Source organism: Panthera pardus, unplaced genomic scaffold (genome assembly GCF_024362965.1).
Source record: "Panthera pardus isolate Hobbes unplaced genomic scaffold, ASM2436296v1 HiC_scaffold_7, whole genome shotgun sequence".
NCBI classification, from domain to species: domain Eukaryota; kingdom Metazoa; phylum Chordata; class Mammalia; order Carnivora; family Felidae; genus Panthera; species Panthera pardus.
In genome coordinates this window covers 16,012,966-16,024,187 of record NW_026527002.1, presented here as the reverse complement: position 1 = coordinate 16,024,187, position 11,222 = coordinate 16,012,966, and the positions used below count along the sequence as shown (strand labels likewise).

The following is an 11,222-nucleotide window of genomic DNA, read 5'->3' as shown; positions in this document are numbered from 1 at the left end:
CCTTTAAACCACTTTTTTTTGTTTTTTTTTTTTGCTGTGCCCCAGGGCATGCAAGTCTATACACAGTCCCCTCCATGAAATCTTTCCCTGTGTAGTCTGTTGTACTGGGGGTGGGGTTCCTGTCATTACTGTGTTGGGTCTCTCTCCCACCCGTCTCTCTGCCGTCCTGCTGTCCTCCGTGTACAGAAGCTGTTCAATCAGCCCTCGGTTCTTCAAGAGGAATTGCTTTATATGTAGATTCTAGTTCCGCAAGCTCCCTACACCGCCATCCTGGACTACCTCCCAAAAATTTAAACTTATATTTGCCAGATTCTATCCCCCAAGAAGAAAACTTTTAATTTTGGGGAAGTGGTCTCCTCGGGTTGTCATCTTCACCAATGAGACACAGACTCGGGAATTTAATACATCAAGACGACAGGCTTCTTGTACACAAGGGCTTGTGACTGGAGACACAACAGGAACTACAGTTTTCCTGCTCTACCCCAAGCCTGTGCAAGTAGGTATACAGGAGGACATCCAGCAGAAGTCAGTCTGCTGGAAACTACAGTGACCTCACATAAAATGATGTGAGTAGTAACGTACTTGACTCTCTACCACTCACAGGATGTATTCAGAAATCATTATTTCATTTAATCCTCAGCAATTTTTGGAGCGGAGCATCAGTCCCGTTTTAAAAACAGAGGTATGATTTGTGTAACTTCCAAGTCCAGTGCTGACTCCTATTCACTATGTGTGTGTAGCGAGTGCCTGGACCACTCAAATCAGAGGAGACGAAACATACCGGTTACTTCACCTTCTTCGCCTCAGCTATAAAATATGAAATTTAACTATTTTTATCATCTTTCACTTCAGTACTGTGTTGAGTGGGAGAAACTGAATGAGACCGGTGGTGAATAAGTGGCAATAGATTTCCACGCTAAGAATGCAGAAAACAAAGTATTCTAAAGAAGCTACATGTACAATATTAGAGAATTTTATCCACTAAAATAATATACGAGAGCTTATGGTCCAAGGAAAATACAAATTTGCTTTATTTCAATACAGTAACTTCCTTCAGTTGGAGCACTGGCCAAAATTCAATACTGATACAAATATAAATTGCTTAGGAGGTCAAAATATATATTTAGGCAAATTTTCTGAATTTCTTTTAAAGGCAGAATTTTTAAATCATATGAAACAATTAGAAACAATGTAATGTAAATCAACAAACATGTAAAATAAGCCACAGTTCAAATTTAAGCTGAATAACATTTCCTAATATTGAGAACATTGCACATATTTTCAATAACTTAAAGGTCTACTCTTCCCATCTCCACTTTTTACTAGATTTAAATAAATCCAAGTATTTACTCATGGTAGAAGATTCTGCGTTAACTACAGCTGAGTTTAGCAGAAATACAGAAAACCATAAAGTTTTATTGAGCATTCCCAAATGAGCATGTACAGCATTCCTCAGAAGCCCTCCACAAGAACGGCTTTTCTCCTATGAGCACCTAAGGGTTGCTGCGTGGTGTAATTCAACAGAATAGCAGACCAATGATAACTTACAGGAAATTCTTTCACCTATTAAGTGTTTCATTATAAAGCTACTACATTCGACCAATATTTAAAAAAATTTCAACTCCATTATGCTGCCATTTATATTACATATTAACTTAGTAACAAGCCATCTTTACAATGCCTTTATTAAACTGGAATAGAAAGATGGTACATTCTGGTTTTCACTTGTTATAGATTTGATTCAATAATTTGAGTTCTATCTAAAAACTACATTTTCTTTCTCAGCACTGGAGTGAAAGCAGCTTTTGTGGTCTTTGACTTTCCTTTAAATGAAAGCATTATGGAATTTTCAGCAGTAAACATTATCTGGTTCCTACTTGAACCCCCATTTCTAAGGAAATGTGAGAGGGGATCTAAGGTAAAAGTCCTATTCAAGGCAAAAAGGTTCCAATCCCAAATATTTCACTCGAGCAACTGTGTGTTATACCAGCTGTTCCATCACTGAGTAATAAATCACTGACAGCCTCACTGACGTCATTACATTTTACGTACTATTTTATACCCAAATATATGCATATAAAACATTTGCACAGATAAATTAGTGTCAAAAATTAAAAACTCTACATCTACAATGTCCTTTCCTCTGAAATCTATATAATTGTTCTTAAGACTAGAAACCTTAACATCCTGGCTACACATTAAAAACCTGTTATGGAAAACTTCAGAACCTTCTCATAAAAACAAACACAGACTTAGAGTGCTTTTTTATTAGACCTAAAGGAGATTACTGAATACTAAATTCAGGTATTTACTAACTAGTGTTGATTTCTACTAGCCAAATAGCCCTAACAAACCAACAGCTGGAACAAGGATAGTTTTTCTTCAGCTATTAGGAAGTTGAAACATTTTCAATCAAAGCCTTCATTTTTCCTGTAGACTTCAACATGTGCGGCCCAAACTAAGAAGGAAACAAAGCATAAATAAAGATAGTGCTTTAGGTAACAGTAATGATACGTCCCCTTCCTAATCATGGAGCAAAGGCCTGGGCGTGTTCTGCATGAAAAACCAAGGAGCTAGATGATATTAAAACCTTCATGAATTGACAAACTGTCTTATAAACATGACACATCAACAGAATGAAAAGCAAAAAGGTAACCAAACTACTTCACGGAAAACTATAATCATCTTAAGACCATAAGCTTTAGGCCATTTTTACTTCTCTGAGTAAAAGAATGAGGTACAAAGTTTCCTTTTTCCAATGTCTAAAAACTCTGAAAGATGCTAGAATTTCTCAGATACCTGCCTCCCTGGAGTAGGTAAGCACATATTCCACACGACAGTAAATACATTTTACTGTATTTGGTAAAATACAGTAAATTTTTTTATACATTACACTAGATAATGTATACTAGATAATTTATACAATTGCATAAATTGTATAACAACTGTATAATTTATAATAATAATATATAAATTAATATTTGCAAGTTTCCCTGATCTGCTCAATCTCCACCTATAACCTGAAACATCTTGTTAAGACCCAGGTCAAATCTAATCCTCTTCAGAGAACTTTCACAGGACACCCTAAGGGAAAATTATCTTTCTTTACTTTGAATTTCTCAATCACCACATACATACTGTCTTAAGATATAAATTTTACTGTAGTGAATTTCGCTTCGTTGTGCTTACGTATAAATAAAACACAGCATGAAAAATTTAACACTGGAGATGCTAAGTAGCGAAACCAGGGTTTGGCTTTTGCTTCCTTTTTTTACCTTCTTCTATAATCTACTTGTGGGGAGGGGCTAAATCATGTAGCACATTCTTCTCACAGAGCCACAGCTCAATGTCTTACCAAATGCAGGTTCTCAGCAACGGAATCAACTACCATGTTGTGCTAAGACAGAAGTGTGACCTAATACTCACCAACACTGTTTCTGAGGTGGCCTCTGATTCAGACTTTGGAATTCCTTTTCCAACTTCACCTTGACTATCGCTTCGATATCGAAAGGCAAATTTCTTTTTCAGAGCCTCTGCTATGAGGGCAGCAGGGTCGGTAGCATCTACAGGTTTGGGCTTTAGATCCTGTTCTGACCTTAGAGAGATGAATAGAAGCCAAGAGAACTTTTCAATATGCTGACATCCCTCAGAGAAGTACTTCGCGTGCCTTTACATGCACTTCTCTAGCATCACTGATACCCAGGAAAGTTCCTGACGAACACTGAGAGACACGAAACAGAAACCCTAGATGTAAGGCTCAGTAAAAGAACACAAAGATGCCCAATGAATAGCCACTCGATTCAGCACAGGAGCACTGATCATGCTCTCCGTCAGGGCAACTACAGTTTCATTCTTCTTCCAAAGCCTAGTGATTAACCTCAGTAGGTCTACAACACAGCTTATTGAATGAATGACTGGACAATGAGACTTCCCATAAAAGGGCTTTAAATGCAATTGGAGAAAAACCTGAAAATGTTTGTTAACTTCTTAGTTATATAGGAGACACTGGGGCTCATCTTTTTTAAACTAAAACTGGAACCATTCATGGTAATCAGGTTATAAAACAAAGTTCTCGGGCACCTGGGTGGCTCAGTCGGTTAAGCATCCGACTTTGGCTCAGGTCATGACCTCCCTGTTGTGAGTTTGAGCCCTGTGTTGGGCTCTGTGCTGACAGCTCAGATCCTGGAGCCTGCTTCGGATTCTGTGTCTCCCTCTTTCTCTGTCCCTCCCCTGCTGGCGCTCTCGCTCTCTCAAAAATAAACATTAAAAAAATAATAAAAATAAAACAAAATTCTCAAAAAGTCTAATACTTCATTTTACAAGACATAAAAAAGTAAGGGAAGTATGAAATAAGGTAAATGTATCCTCACCTTTTTACTGACCGAAGTTTTACACTGTTCATATCTTTAAGGATCTCTAGCATATTTGGCATATCAGGTTTCTTTGGCCTGGTCTTAACCTGAGTCTTTCCAGCACAGGCTTTTTTCTCTCTTCGTTCTTTTATCAGGTCAATAGCAGATACGCTTTGGTGGAGCCCTGGTGTGGGGAGGGGCGGAGGAGGTGGGGGCGGGGGAGGTGGTGGGACAGAGGGTGGGGCCGCAGTAACGGATGTGGTCGAATCTAAATCACCTACAGAAATAAGGAAAAATCAACCTTTAACAGCAAAATTATGTTAAGGACTTTTGTATACCTGAAATCAATATGCTTAAAAAAAAAAAACAAAACTCCATTATGTAAGTAAAGGAAGTTTCAGTTACTTGGTTAGAATCTTAAATACCCATATCTAATCCCAAACTCTCCAAATGGAAAAGTTCCATTTAACTTAACAGGGGGTGTTTTTGTGATATCAAATGTTGCAGTTTGACCGTTGCACAGTTTGTAACTGCTTTTAACTTTTAAATGAAATATGAAACAGTGTGTCCTACCTACACACCTTCAATACAGACGGTCTGACAGTTCAGGACTATAATAACTATTTGAAAAACCCGATAGATTTGTGGTTCACCTGAAGAATATTTACATAAAGGACTTATTAAGCATTAAAAGTTTTACATGTATTATTCAGCAAATTTCTGAAAGAGAAAAGGAGGCGTTGTACTTAATTTCCAAAACATTAAGTAACTAAGAGTTAAAGTGGTTACAAAATAAGGACCTAAGAATTCATCTTTCTGCATACTACAACAGTTGTTCATTGGCTGACCTATACTGATTATGGGGGCTCAATGCAAAAGGAATTTTGACTATAAATAGAGCATCTAACATAAATCTCCAAATTATCTCACTATTTACAGCAGTTTTCCAAGTCTGCCAGAAGAGGGAGGTAAAGCAAAAGAGAAATGCAATTTAAAAGCTGAAAGGAAAAAATAAAAGAAAAGGCAGGACTTCTGATTTTTAAAGTTACGTGCAAATTTCATTTAATTAACAAATTACTTCTCAAGCACTCGGTGCCAAGTGCATTCGTCCTCTGTCCATCTTGGCCTATCTTGGCTGTACCCAGGTTGGATGAGGTTTCCGTGCCGGATTACATTAAACTCCGGGAACACAAGTGGCTCAGAGGCAGAATAACTGTCCTTATCTTTTAACCTTCAGAGTTGGCTAATATGGAGTCTAGCCAGGACTCAGGAAGAACGCTAGGAAAAACAACTACTACTTGCCAACAGGTTAATGGGCTAGGATTTCAAGGCTACGGTTTCTTCTCCAAAGTAACAAGGCACACGAAAAAAAGCAAACAGTATTAGACCAAGAGTCACAGGACCTGTATTGAGTTTCTACTCTGGACAAGAGAAGTGACTATTAAGAAGCTACTTTGTGCTAAAGGCATTTTATAGAATCTCCACTTTTACTCCCATAATTACTCTAAGATATAAATACTATTACCCCATTTTAGAGCAGGAAGGGAGTTAGGCCAAGAACTTGCCTCAGGACATGCAGGTAAGTAAGCAGCACTCAACCCTGTCAGCCCCATTTTGAGATTACTTCATGGCTGATAAAATTGGTGCCATTATCACAAAGTTTCCCAGTGCATTCATATGAGCACTAGTTCAACTGTAGGAAATTCAGTATTTTCCAAACTCACCCTTTCTGATAGCATCAAAAGTGTTCAACAAAAACCACTTAAACTTGACTGGGTCCTGTACTGGACTACAGAGAGGACTGACCTTTGGTTTTCTAACAACCCCATGGCTGTTATTTGCTAACAGATTTTAAAATTAGTGGCATTCTCCTAATTTCCAGCTCAATGGTTAAAACAAACGTAGGATTTACAGACCTGCAATGAGATTTTGCTGTTCTTGCAGGGTCACAATTTTGGCAATCTGAGCTCTGAGAGCAGCAAGTTCATTTTCAAGGGCACAGATCTTCTGTAGTGCTTCCTCATTTGCCAGTGCTGTCTTCAGTTGAGGCTCTTCTGGAGACAGGTTTGGTAAGGAAATCTCCCTGCTTGGCGGCTTCTCAAAGAAAGGCAGGCCATCCTGAAGGGGCTGTCTTGATCTGACCTCTGTCCTGCAAGAAAGACAGAAGGTTGGCTGTCACAGGTTTTGCAAGGAAATACAAAAAATCATCACTGCACACAGTATCTGAGAAATACTTTTCAGACTGACTTTACATAAATCCCCTCCTGTAAGTTTCAAAACAGCAAAGTACTTGTCAACCTGATGTAGATACATACCAAGCCAGGTTTCTTACTGCCATCATTCTTAATCTCTATATAATATGCATAAGCCCACACTATCAGGAGGCATCACAGATTCCAACGTTTTTTTCTACTTCATGTTTTGTTTTGAACTAAGGTAAAAAAAACTTTTAATGCTCCTTAAAAAATGGTGGTTCAGGTGATTAAGCTCACTGAGCATGGTGCCTGCTTGGGATTTTCTCTCTTCTTCTCTGCCCCTCCCCCACTCGCTCACGTGCACTCTCATTATTTCTCAAAAGTAAATAAACTTTATTTTTAAAAATGGCAAACTAATTACTGGTTATATTTGACAACAAAATCAAACCAGTAATACATTAGCCTTTCACCAGGGTTTTGGCTTCTGCATTTCACTGTTATTGTTTTCCGTGTATGACAATACAAATCGCAAGACACAGTGTAACAATATGGGCCAAATACAGCAGCAGAAACCGAAACGGAGAGAGAAGAATCAACTGAACCCATGCAGTAACTATACACACATCCTCATTTTCACTTGGGTGTAAAGGTTTTTAATATGCATTTCTCCATAGTTCCAAATGTTAAGTCTTTTGAGGCTAAGAATAAAATTCAGATGTCTTTTCAACTGTCAATTTATATACTTAGCTATTTCCTACAATTAGGTTTTCCGGGCCTCTAAGCCCTTTTTCCTTCCAACTTCATTGAGCTAAAATTGACAACTGTATTTATTTAAGGTGTGCAGCATGATGACTTACGTACACACTTGGAAATAATCACTACAATCAAGTTAATGAGCGTCTCCCAGTTTCCCTCACAGTTTCACGCGGTCATGTCTGAGTTCTGGCGAACAAGATGTCGGCAGATGTTGATAAGCCATCTAGGAAAGCTGTTTACAAGGAGAGGACTCCAGGAGAAAGTCCTTTCATCTGTAGCTCCACCCATTCGCCCCTCCTGAGCCTTGAGTACAAGGTGATGGCTGGACTTGAGAGTCACAGACAACCAAAAGCTAACCTGAATGCAGAAGTCAATGCTAATGATGGCAGGGAGCCTGGCACCGTCCCTGTGGACACTGTAGAGCCACTGCCAGCTTCAGACTATCTACTATGGAGGTGTTTGATTTGAGAGAAATAAACCTCCATCCTCTAGAAGTCACCATTTTGGGGGGCATCTCTGTTAAATGTAGTCGAACCTAATCCTGTTATACAACCATCATTAAACTCCATTTTATCTTCTATTTTAACTGGACATTGGTATTTTATTTTTGGTGGAGAGCTGTTACAATTCTTCATTCTACCTTATGTTCTAAATGAAGGAATTCTTGGGGTGCCTGGGTGGCTCAGTCAGTTAAGTGTCTGACTGGATTTCAGCTCAGGTCATGATCTCACCATTTGTGACCTGAGCCGAAATCGAGGCTCTGTGTTGACAGCATGGAGCCTGCTTGAATGGGATTCTCTCTCTCCCTCTCTCTCTCTCTGCCCCTCCCCCACTTGTATTCACTCACTCTATCTCAAAATAAAGAAATAAACTCAAAAAAAAACATAAATGAAGGAATTCTTGGAACTTTACCTTTTGGTATTCACTGAATTCTGATGTTTTTCTTCCTATCTAACTTTGCTCATACTCTTAATTAAATTTACTATATATAGAGAATGCTTATAAATTATTTACCTGTAATATTATTTTTTTTTAATTGTCCAGAACTGACAGTGTTTTTTGGGTTTTTTTTTAATGTTTATTTTGAGAGAGAGAGAGAGAGAGAGAGAGAGGGAGGGAGGGAAGGAAAGAGAGAGAGGGAGACAGAATCCCAAGCAGGCTCCACACTGCCAGTGTGGAGCCCGATGCGGGCTCAAACCCATGAACCGTGACATGACCAGAGCTGAAATCAAGAGTGGGACGCTTATCCAACTGAGCCACCCAGGCGCCCCTACCTGTAATATTACTAAAGAAAAATATTTGGAGAATAAAGGTCCCAGTTGTTACCTCACCTTAGCTTAGATAGCAAGAAACTTTAATAATATTAACTTTATTAATTTAATTTGGAGTATCTATGAGCTAGAGAAAATGTGTGGCTTACAAAGCTTCAATTACCACTCCCTTTCTTACTGCCACACTGGGAAGAAACAGGTGATGAAATTTTTTAAAAAGTACATGAAGGTTGAACAATAGTAAAACCTTCTCTCAGGAACACTCTGTTCTGATTAAACAGATTAATATGCTCTTTCAAAGATTATATGTTACATAAGTTACAGATTAGATGCATGTGCTCTAATCACCTGGAATAAAGAAAGTAATTAAGACATTAAAATTTTTAAAAATCACTGTGGCTTTCTGTTGATACCATAGGCTAAATTCTGATTTCTGCTTATCTTTCATAAAGTAGGTCAAATAATTTTGTTAAACAGCTCCATATAATAAATAGAGTTTCAAGTAGACAGAAATTAACCCAGTGAATGAAGTTTTTGGGGGGAACATTTACATGGAGGAATTATATTTAATACCAGTATAATGTCCAGGATTCTTATTTAACTTAATATGTTTCCTCAACTATATTCCTGATAACTTTTTATGTTTTTAATAAAAAAGAACACGATGATGAATTTTTAAAAAACTACTCCTTGGAAGAACTACGGAAACTGCTGATAGGTAAGAGAGTGGCACTGACAGAATTCTAGTCCTTGGAAGAGATTTGGACAAAATACAGAAATCTCAAATGTAGGGGCACTTGGGTGGCCCAGTCAGTCAAGCATCTGACTTTGGCTCAGGTCATGATCTCAGGGTTCATGGGTTTGAGCCCACGTCTGGCTCCGTGCTGACAGCTCAGAGCCTGGAGCCTGCTTCGGATTCTGTGTCTCCCTCTCTCTCTGCCCCTCCCCCATTTGCTTTCTGTCTGGCTCTCTCAAAAATAAATAAAATGCTTAAAAAACAATTTTTTTTTTAAATAAAAGAAATCTCAAGTGTAGAATTCGAGTATCATACTTGTTCAAAACAAGAGTATAGAAAGATCGAAGAGTAGTAGTAACAGACTGAGTTTAAAGGAAGAGAATGACCAGAAGCACAGTGTCTCAGGACAGGAAGAAAGCCACTGCCATGGGATGGGCATCAAGGGAGGGGCATCTAACGGGTGACAACTGGAGTGGAATTGAGAAGAGAGGAGAAGAAACACAGAGCCTGTGGACTCATCTCTATCCCCATATCGTCCATTTTCTATCAAAGTTCAGCTTTGCTTTAATAAAATGAACCTAAAAGAATGAGTATGTTCAGGGCGCCTGGGTGGCTCAGTCGGTTAAGTGTCTGACTTCGGCTCAGGTCACGATCTTGTGGTTCACGAGTTCGAGCCCCGCGTCGGGCTCTGTGCTGACAGCTTGGAGCCTGGAGCCTGCTTCCGATTCTGTGTCTCCCTCTCTCTCTGACCCTCCACCCATTCATGCTCTGTCTCTCTCGGTCTCAAAAATAAATAAATTTTTGAGAAAAAATTAAAAAAAAAAAGTGTTTAAAAAAAAGGATGAGTATGTTCATATCTGGGGGTGGAAGTAATAAGAACAGTGGTTTGTTTTCCTATTATGTACGAGTGCAAACATTTCAGGAAGTTGATACAATAACAGCAAATAAAGTAAAATTTTGGATACCAGAATATTCAGTGCTACTAATAAAAAAATGACATTATAATACTGTTATTCAAGAACTAGTGGTGGGGTGCCTAGGCGGTTCACCTGGTTAAGCATCAGACTCATGGTTTTGGCTCAGGTCATGATCTCATAGTTCATTAAGATCGAGCCCCATATCAGGCTCTACACTGATAGTTTGGAGCCTGCTTCGGATTCTCTCTCTCCCTCTCTCTCTGCCCTTCCCCCTGCTTGTGTGCTCTCTCTCTCTCTCTCAAAAATAAACATTAAAAAAAAAAAGAGAAGAAGAACTAGTGTCTTTGATTTTTTTTTTTTTTTAAAGTTTTATTTAAGTAATCTCTACACCCATCCTGGGGCTCAAATTCATGACCCTGAGAATATGAGTCACATGCTCTTCTGACTGAGCCAGCCAGGCTAGGTCACTTTAGTAGAGAATGTATTCCTCCACGGGAATCTACCCCAAAAACCAAGAGCACACTTTACACATTGTATGTTAGCTAATTTGACATTAAATTATATTTTTTAAAAAATCTTGGCAGATAAAAAAAAGAGAGAATATATTCCCACCTCAAATCCTCCCATACATCTCAGGATCCACAAGTATTATTGTAAGTTTGTCTTAAAATGTTATTCAAGTAAGCCAAAGTTCAAATCCCATGAACATTTACTCTTCAATATCCAGAATTAGAACAAGATAATATGGCAATTTGGATTAAGAGATCAATTTATCAACTACAAGTCATTTTTGAACAGCTTACTTTCTTTAAAATATCTTCCTGCCAAAATAAATTGTAAGAGAGAATGAATGTTGAACAGCAACCACAATGTTAAAAAAAAGAATTAAGTTATTATTACATCTACCCATAACTCCTAGAGATGAATTTTTCCATTTTGATTTTCTATCTACTGAAAATTAAGGACAAAGCCCTCATTACTATTAATCTTGAAAA

The 11,222-nt window shown here is 38.3% G+C and overlaps 1 protein-coding gene across 3 annotated transcripts in view; it reads right to left on the bottom strand.

Annotated features, from left to right (window-relative positions):
• Positions 1-1,007: 1,007 nt before the first annotated feature.
• The window catches only part of MTFR1 (mitochondrial fission regulator 1), a 62,139-nt gene continuing 51,924 nt past the window's right edge, over positions 1,008-11,222 (bottom strand). For all 3 annotated transcript variants that reach the window (XM_019421235.2, XM_019421236.2, XM_019421237.2), the window contains 4 exons: positions 6,269-6,501; positions 4,371-4,629; positions 3,427-3,595; positions 1,008-2,458 (listed from right to left, as the gene is read on the bottom strand). In XM_019421235.2, coding sequence (XP_019276780.1) covers positions 2,390-2,458; positions 3,427-3,595; positions 4,371-4,629; positions 6,269-6,501 — 730 coding nt within the window. In that variant the 3' untranslated portion in view covers positions 1,008-2,389. The remainder of the gene's footprint in view (positions 2,459-3,426; positions 3,596-4,370; positions 4,630-6,268; positions 6,502-11,222) is intronic.